At 48.4% G+C, this 20845-nt stretch overlaps 1 protein-coding gene across 3 annotated transcripts in view; it reads right to left on the reverse strand.

The window, feature by feature from the left end:
- Nucleotides 1-17836, reverse strand: part of DIPK1A (divergent protein kinase domain 1A) — a 44428-nt gene extending 26592 nt beyond the window's left edge. For 2 of the 3 annotated variants that reach the window (XM_068109685.2, XM_068109686.2), the window contains exons 1-2: nucleotides 17681-17836; nucleotides 5397-5519 (exon numbers count right to left, since the gene is read on the reverse strand). In XM_068109685.2, coding sequence (XP_067965786.1) covers nucleotides 5397-5519; nucleotides 17681-17722 — 165 coding nt within the window. In that variant the 5' untranslated portion in view covers nucleotides 17723-17836. The remainder of the gene's footprint in view (nucleotides 1-5396; nucleotides 5520-17680) is intronic. The other variant, XM_078774866.1, reaches the window with a different exon arrangement.
- Between the last annotated feature and the right edge of the window lie 3009 nt (nucleotides 17837-20845).

Below are 20845 nucleotides of genomic sequence, written 5' to 3' on the forward strand. Positions count from 1 at the left end.
GTTCCTCCATCCACACCTTCGGTTCACGCAGCGTCGCATTCTGCTTCGGGGGCAGGCGCTTCAGGTGGGACTTCATCACGGCGAACGTGCCCATGGCCTTGCTGGGTGCAGATTTTCTTTGTGCGCATGGGCTTTTGGTCGACGTCAAACGGCGTCGGCTCATCAATGCGGAGACCTTCAGCTCGCTCGCTTGCTCATTGAGCGGCTCCGCTCCGACCAAGCTAGCCTGCGCGCTCCCGGCCGTGGACGATTTCACCCGCCTACTCGCCGAGTTTCCCGCCCTCACGCAGCCGACGTTTTCGGCCGTCGCCGTCAAGCACGGCATCGAACACCACATCCCGACCACAGGTCCACCGGTCTACGCCAGGGCTCGCCGCCTCGACCCCGCCAAACTCGCCGTGGCGAAGGCGGAATTCAACGCGCTGGAGCGATTGAGCATTGTGCGACGCTCGAATAGCGCGTGGGCCTCGCCCCTGCACATCGTGCCCAAACCGGGTGGCGGATGGCGACCATACGGCGATTACCGCCGCCTCAACGACGCCACCACCCCCGACCGGTACCCGATACCACACATACAGGACTTTTCCGCCCGTTTGGCGGGGCGGGTGATCTTCTCCAAGGTCGACCTTATTCGGGGCTACCAGCAGGTACCTGTCCGGCCGGCCGACGTTCCAAAGACAGCTGTAATTACACCTTTTGGCCTCTTTGAGTTCCTCCGAATGCCGTTCGGCCTTAAGAACGCGGCCCAGGCCTTCCAGTGGCTGATGGACAGTGTGCTGCGCGATCTCACCTTTCTGTCCGTCTATCTGGATGACATTCTCATCGCCAGCACTTCCCGGGCGAAGCACCTCGTCCACCTGCGCACGCTTTTCGAGTGCCTCGGCCAGCACGGCCTCATCATCAACCCGGCGAAATGCCAGTTTGGCGTAACGGCCATCGACTTCCTGGGGCACCGCATCACGAAGCGCGGGGCTGTCCCGCTGCCTACCAAGGTGGAAGCAGTCACAAGTTTCCCGTGCCCCCGCTCCATCAAGGCCGTACAAGAATTTTTGGGGATGGTAAATTTCTACCACCGGTTCGTGCCTCGCGCCGCCCAACTCATGCGCCCCCTGTACGACGCCCTCCGGGGCAAGCCGGCCAAGCACGACGTCGCCTGGACCACAGAGATGGACGCGGCGTTCATGGGCGCTAAGCTGGCCCTCGCCAACGCGACCATGCTGGCACACCCGGTGCTCGACGCACCCATCGCCCTCACCACGGACGCTTCCGACTACGCGGTGGGCGCCGTGCATGAACAGTGGGTGAACGGGGCTTGGCAACCGCTGGCCTTCTTCAGCCGGCAGCTTCGCCCGAACGAGCGCAAGTATAGCGCTTTCGACCGCGAGCTCCTCGGCCTTTACCTGGCTGTTCGCCATTTCCGCCATCTTTTGGAGGGCCGCCCGTTCACGGCGTTTGTGGACCACAAACCCCTGGTCTTCGCTATGGCCAAGGTTATGGAGCCGTGGTCGGCCCGCCAGCAGCGCCACCTCTCCGCCGTGTCCGAATTTACGACGGACATCCGGCACATCGCGGGCAAGGACAATGCTGTAGCCGATTGCCTCTCCCGGTCCGGCGCGAACGCCGTCCACCTGGGTGTGGACTTCGCCCGCATGGCGGCTGACCAGACCGCCGACCCCGCGGTGCAAGACCGCCGACCCCGCGGTGCAAGCCCTCCAGACAGCGGACACAGGCCTGCAGTTGGCCGACGTCCCCTTCGAGGACACAGGTACAGTTCTCCTGTGCGACGTTTCCCTGGGCCAACCTCGCCCCATCGTGCCCACCGGATGGCAGCGGCACATTTTTGATGCCCTCCACGGCCTTTCTCACCCGGGACGGAAAGCATCACAGAAGCTCGTGGCAGCAAAGTTCGTCTGGCACGGGCTCCGTAAGGACGTCCGCGACTGGGCCAATGCCTGTGTCGCCTGCCAGTGCGTGAAGGTCCACCAGCACACCCAGGCCCCGTTGGCACCATTCGACGTGCCCGCGCGGCGCTTCGACCACGTCAATGTGGACCTGGTGGGACCCCTTCCCTCCTCGCAGGGCTTCACCCACCTCCTCACGATGGTGGACAGGACCACCAGGTGGCCGGAGGCCGTCCCGCTGGCATCAACAACATCCGCCGACGTGGCGCAGGCCTTCATTGGCACTTGGATTGCCCGTTTCGGCGAGCCCTCGGACATCTCCTCCGACAGAGGCCCGCAATTCACCTCCAAGCTTTGGGGCGCGGTCGCCCAGGCCTTGGGGGTCAAGCTTCACCGCACCACGGCCTACCACCCCCACGCCAACGGCTTGTGCGAGCGGTTCAACTGCTCGATGAAGGCCGCTCTCAGAGCCAGCCTCCAGGACGACGGTTGGGCCGACAGGCTCCCGTGGGTCCTATTGGGCCTCCGAACAGCCCCTAAAGAGGACCTCCAGGCTTCCACCGCCGAGCTGGTCTATGGCCAGCCACTGCGCATGCCGGGCGAATTCATCCCTGACGCCACCGGCCCCTGGTCTGCAGCTCGCCAACGCTCGGACCTCCAGGAGGCCGCCAGGAGATTTGCCCCCGTGCCCACGTCCCACCATGGCTGCCCCCAACCCCACGTCCCCCCAGCACTTCGCACTGCGGAGTACGTTTTTATCCGGCACGACGCAGACCGGGGACCGCTCCGGCCGCCGTACGATGGACCTTTCCGGGTCCTGCAGAGGGACGACAAGTCATTCATCGTCGACATCGGCGGCAAGCCGGACCGCATCTCCGTGGACCGCCTCAAGCCGGCCCATTTGGACCTCGACCAACCTCCACGGTTGGCCCTTCCTCCATGACGGGGCCGTCCCCCGTCGACCAAGCCCCCCGCCCGACCATCCACCGCCACGCCGCCTACCACCCCCACACGAATCACCAGGGGTCGTTTCGGCCAGGTCATCAGGACCGCCCTCAAACTGACTCCCGGTGCAGGTTAATTCTGGGGGGGCCCATGTAGCGGTTACCGGAAGCATGACAATTACCGTGCACCGGCCGATGACGCAACCGGCGAGCGGTCACGTGTCCGGACTCGCCCAGGCGTGTCCAGACTTGCCCTTCTCGGGCGAACACTTGCCTTGCATACCACGCCCCGTCGGGAGGCGTGACGTACCTATTTTGCATACCACGCCCCGCCTGAGAGGCGTGGCTTTTGTGTGTTCAGTTTGCGATATTAATTGCCGCCCGTTCGAGGGGCGGATTGAGTGTGCTTTTGAGTTCTTTGGTTTTGAGCTAAATAAATAGCTCGGTGAAACTTCGTTCCTGTGTCGTCCATTTTGTCTGGCTTTATCGTGCGAGCACAGCTCCCACATATATATATATATATATATATATATATATATATATATATATATATATATATATATATATATATATATATACATACACATACATACATACACACACACGCACACACACACACACACACACACACACACACACACACACAAACAAGGTCTTGGCTTATAGAAGAGCTAGGACACAGAACAGATCAGGTCACAACATAACAAAGGGAACAGCAGTAGACAAGGGAAATGCCAATAGCAGGGCAGAGGGAGAAGGTAGACGGAGATGGACAAACAAGGGATGCAGCTAACGATGAGTAGCAAAGAACGCAAGCGGAGGACAAGATGGATACATAAACAAAATTTTGAAAGGAGGGGTGGAGTGGGGGTGGGGGTGGGGGGTTAACGGGTGTAGAAAAGATCATGGTTTTGGATTGGGGATAAACTGAGATTGTGGTGAACACTATAAAGCTGTCGGGAAGACCAGGAGGGAAAAAATTGGATCTAAGAGCGTGGAGGGTGATTCCACAAGTGGGAAAAAGAGGAATAAATTAGTGTAGGTGAGCAGTGGTTCTGGATGTCGGCAGTTTCACACGGAGGGGGTTGCTGGTGGACTGAGCTCGTCCTGCAGATAATTGGGGGGGAGGGGCAGAGCACGGAGAAGGCAGAGGATGCAAGACCAGAAATGAGGCGGATGAAGATAGAGACCTGTCGGCGATGGCGAAGCGATTGGCCCATCAACTCGGCTTCATAGCGAGAGATTTAAATTATCTTGAAAGCCTTGGTTTCCACGGCGTCAAGCTGAGCGAGATGTGAGGCAGGGGAGGCAGCCCAGAGAGTAGAGCAGTACTCCATCAAGCTGTATCTGTACTTGTTGTACACCGCTCCTTTCCTATGCCATCTCCAGGCGCTGCATAACGTCATTGCTGGGCACCGAAGGGGGCTCGGCAGTGACGCACGCTGAAAGGGAGTACTCAGTTTTCACTCTGGTTGTTTTCTTGTTTGTTTGTTTTCTTGTTTGTTTGTTTGTCCGGGCGATATCTCTTTATTTATTTATTGATTAATCAATTATTTTTATTTTTTTTCAATTAATGACTTATTTAATTACTTTTCAAAAAGTTGCAGCTTCGGATGAAGCACTGGTGGTTTAGGTATACAGTACTATTAGTCAATTGATTAGGAAAATATTTTACTATCATTTATTTATTGATTTTAATTATGCAATGAATCAATCAGTTATTTCACGCCTCTCCCTCCCAATACAGTCTCTATGAGCTGCACGGCGGTATCGCCGGGTACCTAAGGCACCCCGGCAATGCCACGCTGAAGGATATTTATTTATTTGGCATGGGGGCGGTGTACCTTGAATGTATCTGTACTTGTTTTCATTATTCTTTCCCTTCCCCAGCACCTTACACTTGTTTCGGTTAAACTGCATCTGCCAATCTTTTGCCCAATCTATGCAAGAATCAATATGAACACCATCCCCTCTGCTATCTACCTTACCTCCAAGCCTTATGCCATCAGCAAATTTGGAAAGCCGACTCTTCACCCCACCATCCAAATCGTTGATGTAAATTATGAATAATAATGGTCCTAGTACTGATCACTGAGGTACCGCACTACTTACATCCTCCCCGCAAGACATCGTCCCACTCACAACCACTCTTTGCTATCAATCACTAATTGCCAGTTACCAATCCAGTTAGTTACCTGACCAGCCACTCCACAAGCCCTCACATTGGCTAATAACCTTCTATGTGTTACCTTATCAAATGCTTTCTTGAAGTCTAGATATACTACATCCACTGCCATTCCCTCATCCACCCAATCTGAAAATGCTTAATAGAACTCACCAATCTGATGAAATATCCTCTCATTAACTCCAGATTTTAGAGTGCAAAAGAATGCTACTAATTGATGACAACAAGCAAATTTACACAGATCTCGAAACAAAAACATAAAGTGATAAAAGTAAGAACAGGAAGTGAAAAAGAAACGTGAATTAGTGTTGGAGAAAGTGAGTGAGAAGGGGGGGGGGGGGGGGGGGGGGGGGAGAACAGACTCACGGTAAATAATGCACAAGTTGTTGCTCTGCAGAGATCTGAGTGTGAGGAGTAGTGAATGTAGAATATCCAGCTTGCCAGCAGCACAACCAGCCAGAGCAGAAAAAGATGAGTGGCTCGTATACCCTAAAATTGTACACACGTTTACTCATCCTGATCCCCCTGCAAAAGTTGAATAAAGCGCATCGTAGAAACATCTTTGCCAAGTACTCGATACAACCACACACTAAAGCAGTGGCAGCAAAAAAGGGGGCATTCAAAAATATTAAACCTGGTTCTGTCACTCGTGATACCCCAAATAACGAAGAATCTTTCAGAAAAGCTCTTCCGTTGTCGCAAATGCAGCACCAAGCTTTGGTGGTGGTGGTTCGTGGTGCAGCCTGCGGCTGGTTGGCTGCATCATTTTCTGGGGGCACGGCTGTGTCGATGATGCAACCCCCACATTACCAGTCTGCTGGTACTCATTTTGCCGACCTCGGAAGGATGACAGGCTGAGTCAACCCCCCTGGTGTTAATTCAACGGTTCGACAGTGGCTCAAACTCAGGACCCTAAGATCTCAAACCAGCCACCTCAACCGTTAAGCCAACACCAGGCTACCAAGTTTTGAAGATATCTCATGAAGAAGGACTCTGTGGGACTTGTGCTGCGACCGAGTGCTTATTAAGCAACAAACGCATACAGAACTGGCCCAAAGCTTCAGCATATCCGCAACGATGTCTCCTGCAATCATGTAATGGCATTATACATCATATTAGTGTATATAATTTGAGAACTATCTGTTTGTGTGTGGGTATGTTTGTTTGTGTCATTTGTTTGACTTCTATACACTCCTGAACCGCTGGACGGAATGACTTGAAAACTTGTGGTTGTACTCAGGGCGTGCCCCGGAAAGTATTAGGTAGTAAAAAAATTCATATTCTGGGGGTGCAGAGTGGGGCAAGGGTAACTCCAATTCTCTATGTAAATGTGTCGTATAGCGCCACCTGGTGGGGGTTGGTCTCCTGAACCGCTGGACGGAATGAATTGAAAACTTGTAGTTGTACTCGGGGTGTGCCCCGGAAAGTATTAGGTAGTAAAAAAAATCATAGTCTGGGGGTGCAGAGTGGGGCAAGGGTAACTCCAATTCTCTATGTAAATGTGTGTTGTATAGCGCCACCTGGTGGGGGTTGGTCTGCTGAACCGCTGGACGGAATGACTTGAAAACTTGTAGTTGTACTCGGGGTGTGCCCCGGAAAGTATTAGGTCATAAAAAAGTTAATAGTCTGGCAGTGCAGAGTGGGGCAAGGGTGACTCCAATTCTCTATGTGAATGTGTGTCGTATAGCGCCACCTGGTGGGGGTTGGTCTGCTGAACTGCTGGACGGAATTAATTGAAAGCTGCTAGTTGTACTCAAGGTGTGCACGAGAAGCTTTTAGGTAGAAAGAAAAAAATTCATATTCCCAGATGCCACGCCATACAATAACGTTTTAATATTAATTAATAATATTAACATTATATGAGAACACAACAAAGCATAGGTGCTGAGCATGACGAACATCGTGAAGGCGACTGACGGAATTTTTTTTATCCTGGAAGTGGTGTGAGTTGCTATTACAAGTCATAATGAAATACGCCACAGACATCACAGAAGTGGTAGAATTAACCCATATACAAGGACGGGCTCTTGAGGCTATAGTGATATCAAATTTCTCAACAAAAACAATATTGGAACCATTGCCTCATTTAGTTGCACCACTCAACCCAGGTTGAATACCTGGCTGTCTCCGATACTACGTTCCATGTTCATTTAGCCAACCAGCATCGGCAGCCAAGTCCAGCGAGGCCCGACTCGTGCTGGACTCATTTCAACAATGAGCTGCAGTGGGATGATTGGTAACACATCACAACACTGAAAATGCATTGAGGAGTAAGCGGCGCGGGAGAAGTTCAGCCGTTGGTTAATAGGGGCAAAAGAGCAGTTCAAGTCAAGTGTGGGCCCAGGGAGATTGGTAACTGATGAAAGTGAGATGGCAAGCTTATTAAAAGTTTTGTTCCTGCTTCAATATTTCCAAAATAATAGTCAGGGGAAGGAAGTACAAGTAAGGTAAAGTAAGGTGTCCATGCATCCAAAGTCGAAAGTGATCCATAGGCTAATATTTCATTGGCCTCTGTAATGAAATTGTGTCTAAGTTGAACCCAGGTGCTATGCTGCCTTCGACCACTGAGAGGCTTCCATAAGAACTCGGATGGACATCGCTCCCACACATTCCTGTGACATTTATTCTGTGTGGTAGTGCATACTCGAATGGTGCGTATTGCTAGATGTTCCAGGCTTGCTTGCACTAAATTGCTAATCCATCGTTACTTCTATGATTATGGTATGCTGATACAATGCTTGTGATTTCTTACAGGTGTTGCTAGAGATCGAAACTGAATTAAACCTACTATTGGGACAATGTTGTAGATCTGGTTTTTACAACAATTAATTCAGTTTCCTCTCTTCGTCCTGAACGAGAACAACATGGCTCATAAGCTGATCCAAGTTCCAGTTTTCTGCGCGGACCCCCAAGCACCGGACGCGTCCGCTCAACTGCTACACTGGCTGAAGCTCCTGACTAATCATCTGAATGCGCAGGAGGAAATCACCGCTGACACGAAGCTTGCGGTGTTGCAATCCAAGGTGAATCATACTGTGTACATGTCCATTACACAGTGCGCTACGTACGATACTGCTGTGGCCGAGCTGAAACGTATCTACATCAAAACACGAAGCGCGGTCTACACCCGACATTTGCTTGCGTCTCGACGACAAGAGCCCACGGAGACTATAGACCAATTCGCTCAAGACCTCCGACGATTATTGAAGGACTGTACCACTGAGGTACGCACCCATGCACAAGTCTGTGATGACCTTGCTCGCGATGCTTTTGTCTCAGGCATTAGGTCGTAGGTCGTCAGACAAAGACTACTCGACCCTAGAAACAGCCCTTCGGTTATCTCACGTGTACACCGAAGCGCAGGTACAAGCCGACTCGTATGAACGCCCATACGTCACTGCAGGGATATCCCGACAGACACGACCGGAGAGAGCTACCGCCGAGCTAGAGGATGCTGCATCCTCACCGGAATTGGAGGCACCTGATGCGCTCGAGGACCCCGACCCGAGTTTGACAGCGGCCGCTGCTGCTGGACCCAAGCCAGGAAATAACGCTAAGTGCTATTTCTGCGGGAATCGGAACCATCTCAGGTCAGTTTGTCCGGCTAAGGAGGCGAAGTGTCATTTGTGTTCGAAGACGGGTCACTTTGCAAAGGTTTGTCGTTCGTCACGAGGCCGGCGAGCGAGCTCGACGCTGAATGTGCTTATCTCCACGCCTGCGGAACGAACGGCGCCTCGCGCGCCTTGCCCGGCCTTGATTGGAATCGCCCCTCTCCGTGGGCCCTGAGCTGAGAGCTCGACCTTGATGAGACTTGCCGCGCCGGCTAAACAATTCACATAATCACAGCGGTACGCGGCACGATCGTCTTTGACAGGTATTCTTTCGACGCCCAGCCCTCCTCCGGGTTTGGCTCCCCGAACTGCGTATGCTGGCTTCAAATCTCCGCGCGTGGCACGAGCGCCCTCTGGTGGTGGCACGGCCGACCTACGATCTACTTTGCCCACACGAAAACTGGGATCTTCGCGCGTGGCACGAGCGCCCTCTGGTGGCGGCACGACTGGCCTACAAGCGACTTCAACTGCACGAAAGACATTAGCTGGCGTCGGATCAACACGCGAGGCTCGAGTGCCTCCTCTCGACGACTCGACATCCGCAGGGCCACCTGGCCTGTCCCACGCTATTATCCCACTCATGATTGAAGGAATTTTTGCAAATGCTTTAATTGACATGGGATCCACTGATAGTTATGTCAATTTTCGACTTGTTCAGAAGCATGGCTGGCCGATTCTCGGGACAAAACGCAGAATCTTCATGGCTTCTCAAGGGCTATGGCTCAGCACAAAGGGGGAATGTCGACTGAAGCTTGTAATTAAGGGTCGAATGTTTCCGGATGTGCATTTAATGGTCTTGCCAGCATTATGTGCAGAAGTTTTGCTAGAACACGATTTTCTCCGGCGACATGGGCGTTTGCAAATGGAATTTGGAGGTACTGATACTCTTGCTGTGTGTGCTCTTGCAGGGATGGAAATTGAACCACTGTCGCTGTTTCCCAATATGACTACTGACTGTACTCCGGTGGCGGTTAATCGTGACGCTACTCACGGGTTGACACGCAATTCATTGCTGAAGAGACTGCGCAGCTGTTAAAGGAAGGTATTATAGAACCTAGTCGGTCGCCTTGGCGGGCCCAGGTTTTGGTGGTTCGAACAGAATCGCACCGCAAACGCATGGTAATCGACTATTCGCAGACGATTAATTGGTTTACCCAATTGGACGCCGACCCGCTCCCGGGAATGGATTCTCTGGTACGGCAGGTGGCACTATATTCGGTATACAGCACTCTCGATCTACGTAGTGCGTATCATCAGATTCCAATCTCCGAGGCAGATCGCATCTACACTGCGTTTGAATCCGGACAGAGGTTGTACCAGTTCACCCGGCTGCCTTTCGGGGTCACAAATGTGGTAACGTGCTTCCAAAGGGCTATGGACGACCTCATCGCTAAGAAGAATTTAACCGATGTCTTTGTTTATCTGGATAATCTCACGGTTTGTGGGTATGACAAAGAACATCATGATGCTAATCTGAAGCGCTTCCTCGAGGTTGCGCACAAGTATCGCCTGACTATGAACGAGGCTAAATGTCGCTATTCTGCTCAAACGATAGATCTCCTGGGGTACACCGTGACCCATGGCGCTATTGCTCCGGATAAGGAGCGTCTGCGACCCTTGCTCGACATGGCCCCGCCCTGCGATCGAGCTTCTTTGAAGCGTGCTCTCGGGCTGTTTGCTCATTACTCTAAGTGGGTTCAAAATTTTTCCGAGAAGCTCCGCTCACTTGTCAATTGCGATGCGTTCCCCATGAGTCGCGCTGATAAGGCTGCTTCCCATGGCCTGAAGTCCGACATAGCTGGCGCCGCTGTGTTGACGATAGACGAAAACAAGTCCTTTGTTTTGGAAAGCGATGCTTCAGATCACGCGATAGCTGCTACACTCTCTCAAGGGGGGCGGCCTGTGGCTTTCTTTTCAAGGACTCTCTCCTCCGCGGAGCGAAGACACTCGTCTGTTGAAAAGGAGGCGTACGCCATCATTGAGTCTAACAGGTGCTGGCGGCCATATTTGCTTGGCCAATGTTTTGAGATCATTACTGACCAACAAAGTGTTGCCTTTATGTGCGACACGCAACATGCTCTACGCATTAAGAATGAGAAAATCACTCGCTGGCGGATTGAACTCACCGATTTCTGTTACAAAATCAAATATCACCCGGGGAGGGATAACCTCGTTGCAGATGCTTTGTCACGGTCTGCGGTGTGTGCGGGTCTCACCCCCTTTGAGGATCTGCGCATCCTTCATGACACCTTGTGCCATCCCGGCATGACGCGTTTCGCTCATTATGTGTGCAGTCGTAACTTGCCCTATTCCGTTGAGGATATTCGTCGGCTCTGTCGCACCTGTTCCGTATGCGCTGAACTTAAACCTCGTTTCTACAATCCTCCGATGGGTATACTGGTCTGGGCCACTCGGCCGTGGGAGAGATTGGCAATGGACTTCAAAGGACCCCTGCCGGCTTCACCGGCTTCGAGTAGTTCTCGTTATTTACTCACGATCGTTGATGAATTCTCCAGATTCCCTTTCGCTTTCCCGTGCAGCGATATGTCTGCGGCAGTGCGGCTACGGTTATCCGGTGTCTGCAGAACTTGTTTTCTATGTTTGGGAATCCGGCCTTTGTGCACACTGATCGAGGTGCGGTGTTCTTATCCCAAGATGTGAGACACTTCTTGCTCCAACATAATATCGCTTCTAGCTATACTACTCCGTACAGGCCTCAGGCGAATGGACAGGTGAAACGATTTAATGGCATCATATGGAGAGCCGTTACTCTGAGCCTGAAGTCCCGCGGACCCTGGCTGGACCGATGGGCTTGGTCGCGACCTGGGGCGTTAAGTTTGATCAGGACTTTACTGTGCACCACTACTAATCAAACTCCCCATGACCGAATGTTTCGCTACCCGCGTCGATCGGGCAGTACCCGTCCTCTGCCGGGCTGGCTTGCTGAGCCAGGACCGGCCTTCCTCAAACGCGCCGTTCGTACAAGTAAATACGACCCTCTCGTGGACAAAGTGCATGTTCTCCAAACCAATCCCGAGCACGTTCGTGTACTGTTGCCCAATGGACGGGAGTCTACAGTCTCAGTGCGCCATCTTGCGCCATGTGGGGATACTGACGAGCCGGCTTACGGTATAGTCGATCCGACTGGAAAATGTACCGGCTACTCCATCGCCACAAGCACCCGATCCGTATGGCTTTGTGGGGCCACCGCCGTCACCCGATTTAGGCGGACATTCCGATGCGGGGGATTCCGGCCTCGGGGATGTGGTACCCGGTGTCTATCAGACACGCGCCGGGAGAGAAATTCGCCGCCCCGACCGCTATGGTTGGACTGACTGACAAAGACTGACAACTGCTGCTCATTGATATTACTCTGCTGCTAACTGATGATATGTGCTGCTAGCTTGATTCCTGCCAAGCGGAAGTGTAGTTTTAACGGCGGGGAGAATGTAATGAAATTGTGTCTAAGTTGAACCCAGGTGCTATGCTGCCTTCGACCACTGAGAGGCTTCCATAAGAACTCGGATGGACATCGCTCCGACACATTCCTGTGACATTTATTCTGTGTGGTAGTGCATACTTGAATGGTGCGTATTGCTAGATGTTCCAGGCTTGCTTGCACTAAATTGCTAATCATTCCTGTTCAGGCTGGAGTTCCCCAAGGTAGTGTTCTGGGCCCTGTGCTTTTTCTGGTCTTCATCAATGATCTCTCTGACTCTCTTGAAAATCCTCTCTATCTCTTTGCTGATGACTCTACTCTCTGTCGCTCCATTCCTCATCCCTCAGATCGGCAGTCTGCAGCCTCCTCACTCTCTGCAGACCTGGACAAAATCACAGACTGGGCAAACAAATGGAACATGTCTTTCAATCCTGATAAATCTCACACTCTTACGATGTCTCTCCGAAAAGACCGACTGGAAAACCCTCCCATCCACTTTCTGAATAATCCTCTCCAAGAAGTTCTGTCACTCAAGCTTTTGGGTCTCACTATTTGCCATGATCTTTCCTGGGAAAACCATATTTCAAATCTGGCCTCCAAAGCCAGTCGCCGACTGGGCATCCTCCGTCGTGCGAAGTCCTTCCTTGGCACACCTGAGCTCCTCACCACATACAAGGCTTTCATCCGCAGCTCTATGGAATACTGCTCTCCCCTCTGGTCTGGTGCTCCTGCCTCACACCTAGCCCGTCTTCACGCTGTTGAAACCAAAGCGTTCAGAATCATTGGAATCTCCCACGATGAAGCTAACTCCAAGGGCCTTTCACTCACTCACCCACACACCAGATTCAGCTCACAGTGTTCAGACATATATATGGTGGCGGCCATCTTGGATTTTGACGTGGCGACCCAATTTTCAATAGCATTCTTCCTTGTGCCGAGATACACCCACGCACCAGATTAGAAGTTGGTACTTTGCTTATTTTTCAAGATATTCCACTCACAAGGTTCAGACATACATGGTGGCGGCCATCTTGGATTTTGATGTGGCGACCGAATTTTCAATAGCGTTCTTCCTTATGCCTAGATACACCCACACACCAGATTAGAAGTTGGTCCTTCGCTTATTTTTCAAGATATTCTGCTCACAAGGTTCAGACATACATGGCATCAGACATACATGGCGGTGGCCATCTTGGATTTTGACGTGGGTTGCACACACACACCAAATTCGAATGCGGTCCTTTGCGCACGCACGCATGCCCGCACGCACGGACGGACGGACACATGGACGGAGGGGAAAACCATAGTCCCCCTTTCGCTCCGCGGTGCGACGGGGGACAATAAACGAACTACTAACTTCTACTCTGGTGTGTGGGTGTATCTACGCATAAGGAAGAACGCTATTGAAAATTGGGTCGCCACGTCAAAATCCAAGATGGCCACCGCCATGTATGTCTGAACCTTGTGAGCGGAATATCTTGAAAAATAAGCGAAGTACCAACGTCTAATCTGGTGTGTGGGTGTATCTGGGCATAAGGAAGAACGCTATTGAAAATTGGGTCGCCATGCCTAAATCCAAGATGGCCGCCACCATGTATGTCTGAACCTTGTGAGCGACGTACTAACTTCTAATCTGGTGTGTGGGTGTATCTAGGCATAAGGAAGAACGCTATTGAAAATTGGGTCGCCATGTCAAATTCCAAGATGGCCGCCGCCATGTATGTCTGAACCTTGTGAGCGGAATATCTTTAAAAATAAGTGAAGTACCAACTTCTAATCTGGTGTGTGGGTGTATCTACTCATAAGGAAGAACGTTATTGCAAATTGGGTCGCCACGTCAAAATCCAAGATGGCCACCTTGTGTCTTCCACTTTGTCAACTCACATCACTTCACCGACGGGGGACCTAGGCGTAAAGCTTGTTATCTTGGAAAAATTTTGAAAACAAATATTCCACTTTGACATTTTGGGTTATTATGTGTAGATCAGTGACAAAAAATCATAGTTGAATCCATTTTAAATTCAGGCTATAACACAACAAAATGTCAAGTCAAGCGGTGTAAATACTTTCTTAAGGCACTGTAACTACCTCCGCCACCGAAGGTAGATGGAGCAGTTGTGGACAGATTCGGACATTTTAACCTATTTTATGTGGCCTTGGGTGGCATTAATCTTGACTGCAGAAATGTTGTGATGAGTTAAAAGTAAATGAACATCAACTTGTTGACTTTTGTGTTTAGCAATCACTCGTGAACATTCATCACATGATTGCGAAAAACTTTATTTGAAGGCGCATTGTCCATGTGCAGCATGTTTTCTAACCTGTCTCGAATCACCCTTGTAAGAGTGGCCTTAAGAGACACTCCCATCTCACTGGTTGGGTCAGGCAAAGCTGTCACTAATGCAAAATTGCCCTTATTGTCACACTCCATTTTCTTCTTGTGTCTGATGTTTGTCTGCTCCCTTATATCTTGTATATGTTGAGGACAGAATATTGTAGGGCTACCAAACTGAGCAAACAAAATGGGGGCCTCATCGGTGAGGGGTAGGAAATAGGAGGTAGGGGTGGGGGATGTTCGTAACAGTTTGAGTGATTGTGACCAAACATAACTTCCATAAAGGCAACACCATTACCAGTATAGTGGGTGATTCCTCAAGATCATCACCATCCCAAATGCAGTCCCCAAGATGATTCACCAACACAATCTTCTTCCCCTATCCTCCCTTTATAAGGAATGAGGTCCAATGGTACCAAGCTTCTGCCCTGCCTTGATCACGATACTCCTCCACTTCACCCTATCCTCAGCCAACTCTCTCCACTCTCCAACCATCCTCACCTTATTGATATCACTCCTCACACAACCTTCCCATCGCAACCATGGTCTATCTCTGTTCCTCATACCTTGCTCCCTCAACCTATCCACTCTCTTTTCCCCTTTCTCTTCCTCCAACTGCACCAGGTGTGCAGCCCACTTCAGCCAGCTTTTTACCAATCTTCCCATCAAGCTCATCTGCACACGAATCAAACCAAAGCATTCAGAATCAAAGCCGAATGCCTCAACTCTGTGTTTGCCTCAAAATCTTGTGTCCCAAATCCATCTCTCTCTGTACCCACCTTACCCAGTCGAACCCAGCTGCTCTTGGACTCTGTCCTTCTCTCTGACGGTGGAGAAGTTTCTGTCAAACATCGACTGATTCTGCAACTGGACCAGACGGTCTCAGCCCACGGGTCCTAAAATCCTGCTCTGCCACTCTATCTCACCCTCTCTCTGTTCTCTTCACCCTCTCTATTCCTCAAGGTCATCTGCCATCTGCTTGGAAATCAGCCAAAATTACCGCTTTACACAAAAAAGGTGCAAAAACAGATCCTTGCAACAACAAACAAATCAGCCTTCTCCCAATTATCAGCAAAGTCATGGAATCCATCATTGCTTCGGATATGAAATCTTTCCTCTTCTCCAATGGCTTGATCTCTGATCATCAATTTGGTTTCAGACCTGGTCACTCTACTCTGGACATGCTGCTTCTGCTTTCTCAACAATGGATGGAGGTCCTCAATGCCAAACAGGAAATTAAAGCTGTCTCCATTGACATATCTCGGTGGATGTGTGGAGTATCGTTGAGAGAGAGGAAGACAAATGATGAATTGCGAAAGATGATGGGAATAGAGCCTGTGATTGATGCTGTGAAGAGAAACAGGTTGAGATAGATAGTTTGGTCATGTGTTGAGGAAGGATGAAAGTGACTGGTTGAGAAGAGTGATGGAAATGAATGGAGAAGGAAGTAGAGGATGGGGAAGACCGAGAAAGACTTGGCTAAAGATGGTCGAAGAAGAAATGCGGGCAAGGGGGTTAACAAGGGGAGATGCAGAAAATAGGGCAAAATGGAGAAGATTGTCATGGGGACCGCAAGGCTAACACCCGCTCTAGCAAGGAAAATGGCCTTAAAAAGCCTGTTGTTGTTTTGTTTGTCCCTTGACATATCTCGTGCCTTCGATATGGTTTGGCACCCCGCCCTGCTCACCAAGCTCTCCTCCTCTGGTATCCATGGAAATCTCCATGCATAGCTTGCGGACTTCCTCTCTGGTCACAGTCAACGTGTGGCCTTGAATGGAATTCTCTCATCTCCCCTTCCTGTTCAGGCTGGAGTTCCCCAAGGCAGTGTTCTGAGGCTGGTGTTTTTTTTCTGGTCTTCATTAATGATCTCCCTGACTCTCTGGAAAATCATCTCTATGTCTTTGCTGATGACTCCACTCTCTGCCGCTCCACATCTTAACCCTTAGATCGGCAGGCAGTCGTCTCTTGAATCCCTGCAGACCTGGACAAAATCACAAACTGGTCAAACAAGTGGAACATGTCTTTCAATCCTGACAAATCTCACACTCTCACTTTGTCTCTCCGAAAAGACCGTCTGGACAACCCTCCCACCTACTTTCTGAACAATCCTCTTGAAGAAGTTCTGTCGCTCAAGCGTTTGGGTCTCACTATCTGCCATGATCTTTCCTGGGAAAACCACATTTCCAAGCTGGCCTCCCAAGCCAGTCCCCGACTGGGCATCCTCTGTCGTGCTAAGTCCTTCCTTGGCACACCTGAGCTCCTCACCACATACAAGGCTTTCATCCGCAGCTCAATGGAGTACTGCTCTCCCCTCTGGGCTGGTGCTCCTGCCTCACACCTTGCTCGTCTTCACGCTGTTGAAACCAAAGTTTTCAGAATCATTGGAATCTCCTGCGATGAAGCTAACTCCGAGGGCCTTTCACTCACTCACCGCAGGCAGGTTGGTGGTCTTTCTGTCTTCTACTGACTTACCCTTTGGAATGGATTACCCTTTAGAATTATTCATTAAAATTACCCATTAGAATTACCCTTTGGAATTACCCTTTGGAACCTATTACAATTACCGTTTAGAACCCTTTAGAATTACCCTTTAGAACCCATCACAACGACCGTTTAGAACCCTTTAGAATTACCCTTTAGAACCCATTACAATTACCGTTTAGAACCCGTTAGAATTATCCTTTAGAACCCATTACAATTACCATTTAGAACCCATTACAATTCCCGTTTAAAACCCTTTAGAACCCATTGGAATTACCCTGGAAAACCCACTAAAATTACCATTTAGAATTAATTAAATACGGTGGTTTATAGAGGTTCTTCATTTATGGCAGACGGACGGACATCACCGACTTCACTGCTTGAAAATCCTTAATCCATGGACGACTCGATCTTTCACCTTCACGGTCATTCGGAGGAATAAAACGAAGGGAATAATGAAAATTCTTCGCCATCAGTGCTAACGTTTGCTTTATAAAACTTATTTTCGCGAAGCGAGCAGCACTTTAACCGTTTCCCTAAACGTAGCCCATCGACTTTTAATGGACGCACTCTGTGTCGCTCTCAACGAGAAGACCGCCTCGTACCTGCGTCCATTCATCTACCGTCCACAAGGACAAATCGACCAATAAACAACAACTGATTCACCACCTGAGCCTCTTTGAATCATGAACATCAACGCGACCATTCTACCTCACGTATCGCCTCATACATTCATCCAAGCCTTCCCTCATGCGCCCTCTTCCCCAACTCGTCCTTATCCCACCTGCGATCCTCCGCACCTCGCCCGTAGCAGGACGCGGCGCATGGCGCGGGCCTGACAGTCGAGCAGGCACTCGGCTTGCCGGCCCCGCACAGTCAACGCCGTCAGAGGAGGAGTCGGGCTGACTGTGGGAGGAAGAGGAGGAAGAGAAACTGCCCTCGGCAGAAGGGAGGAGGGGCTACGATTGGGGATGGAGGAAGGAAAGGGTTTGGGTAGCGGTTCTTGGTTTGGAAGGACATTGGGAATCGGATGAAACTGTGAAAGAGACAAAAGAGGATGTGATTTAATGGCAACAAGCTGGGAGAGAAAGGAGGTGAACCCAGTCGAGGGATGTTCGGGTGAAGCGAGAGCCCGAGAGAGGAGGGAGGGAGGCCTACGATGAAGAATGAAGTCAGAGAACAAATTCACTTGAAGAGAAGGTTCCACAAAGGGATATTAAATAAGATTATTGGAACAAAAACGGTCAAAGGTTCGTTTTTTAAACAGTACCAGGCAGGGTAAACCCAAATAGCAGAGCAGGAGAAATACAACATTGAGGAGAATACCTCTTTAATTATATTATTCTAATATTCTATTAATATTATCTAGTATTTTACATTATATTATCTGTACTATAAATGTCGATCTCTCTGTCTGTGTGTTGCATATACACTCTTTGGAGAACTCTTTGGATTTGGACACTCATTGTGTTACCTTCTTTGGATTGAACGGATTTGGAACAATTTTGTCACAGAGGAAATGAAGTAAGGAAAGCAAGATTCCCAATTCAAAAAATAGGAAAAATAGCAGAACATAGGGGAAAATACATACAAATGCATATATATTGCTATTTTTCTCCATATAAAAATATATCTTTTAAATAGCCAGTTTTGGAACAAAAAAGGAGAAAAATAGGGAAACTAGAAGGGCACACGGTAGAGCGCATACCTCCGTCAGGCTGATTACTTTACGTTTTGTATCCACTAATAGTCCGGATTTGGATTCGGGCCTGAACGAAAATCTAATTGGCTTGTTCTTGTTCCCTAACCAACTCATCTGCCAAGTTTTATCTTAATCTGTCCACAACTTTTTGAGATATCCTGCAGAGAAACATACAAACAGACTAGAAATAACTCACAGAGCGACACCGGCGAAACAAACAAACAAGACTTGGTGCAGAGCACGATACTTGTGAAATCCCTTAAACAAATTTGACCTTAAAAAATAATTGGCCTTTGAATTCAGTGACATAATATGCAAATACTGTTCAAATTTCAAGTCAATCGGATAAAAATTGAGGATTTTACAAATTACACCTTTTGCCAATGTTGACTTTTTGGCCTATGATGACCTCAAAAATAATTTGTGGTTGAATTTAGTGACCTGATATGTAAATCCTCTTCAAATTTCAAGTCAATCGGATGAAAAATGTCAATTTTTAGAAATTCGGCCTATGTTGACCTTTTCGCCTATTATGATCTCAAATAAAATTTGTGGTTGACTTTGGTGACCTGATATGTAAATCCTCTTCAGGTTTCAAGTCAATCGGACAAAAAATGACAATTTTTAGAAATTCGGCCTATGTTAACCTTTACGCCTATGTTGACCTCAAATAAAATTTGTGGTTGAATTTAGTGACATGATATGTAAATCCTCTTCAAGTTTCAAGTCAATCGGATGAAAAATGACAATTTTTCGAAATCGGCCTATGTTGACCTCAAATAAATTTTGTGGTTGGATTTAGTGACCTCATATGTAAATCCTCTTCAATTTTCAAGTCAATCGGATGAAAATTGACAATTTTAGAAATGTTGTGCTGACGTTTACCTCAAAAAATAGTTGGTGGTTGAATTTAGTGACCTGATATGTAAATCCTCTTCAAATTTCAAGTCAATCGGATGAAAAATGACAATTTTTAGAAATTCGGCCTATGTTGACCTTTTCGCCTATGTTGACCTCAAATATAATTTGTGCTTGAATTTAGTGACCTGATATGTAAATGCTCTTCAAGTTTCAAGTCAATCGGATGAAAATTGACAATTTTAGAAATTCGGCCTATGTTGACCTTTTTGCCTATATTGACCTCAAATAAAATTTGTGGTTGAATTTAGTGACCTGATATGTAAATCCTCTTCAAATTTCAAGTCAATCGGATGAAAAATGACAATTTTTAGAAATTCGGCCTGTTGACCTTTTCGCCTATGTTGACCTCAAATATAATTTGTGGTTGAATTTAGTGACCTGACATGTAAATCCTCTTCAAGTTTCAAGTCAATTGGATGAAAAATGACAATTTTTAGAAATTCGGCCTATGTTGACCTTTTCGCCGATGTTGACCTCAAATATAATTTGTGGTTGAATTTAGTGACCTGACATGTAAATCCTCTTCAAGTTTCAAGTCAATCGGATGAAAAATGACAATTTTTAGAAATTCGGCCAATGTTGACCTTTTCACCTATGTTGACCTCAAATATAATTTGTGGTTGAATTTAGTGACCTGATATGTAAATGCTCTTCAAATTTCAAGTCAATCGGATGAAAAATGACAATTTTTACAAATTCGGCCTATGTTGACCTTTTCGCCTATGTTGACCTCAAATATAATTTGTGGTTGAATTTAGTGACCTGCTATGTAAATCCTCTTCAAATTTCAAGTCAATCGGATGAAAAATGACAATTTTTAGAAATTCGGCCTATGTTGACCTTTTCACCTATGTTGACCTCAAATATAATTTGTGGTTGAATTTAGTGACCTGATATGTAAATGCTCTTCAAGTTTCAAGTCAATCGGATGAAAATTGACAATTTTAGAAATTCGGCCTATGTTGACCTTTTCGCCTATATTGACCTCAAATAAAATTTGTGGTTGAATTTAGTGACCTGACATGTAAATCCTCTTCAAGTTTCAAGTCAATCGGATGAAAATTGACAATTTTTAGAAATTCGGCCTATGTTGACCTTTTCGCCTATGTTGACCTCAAATATAATTTGTGCTTGAATTTAGTGACCTGATATGTAAATGCTCTTCAAGTTTCAAGTCAATCGGATGAAAATTGACAATTTTAGAAATTCGGCCTATGTTGACCTTTTTGCCTATATTGACCTCAAATATAATTTGTGGTTGAATTTAGTGACCTGCTATGTAAATCCTCTTCAAATTTCAAGTCAATCGGATGAAAAATGACAATT

Source organism: Myxine glutinosa, chromosome 3 (genome assembly GCF_964187855.1).
Source record: "Myxine glutinosa chromosome 3, kmMyxGlut1.1, whole genome shotgun sequence".
NCBI lineage: Eukaryota > Metazoa > Chordata > Myxini > Myxiniformes > Myxinidae > Myxine > Myxine glutinosa.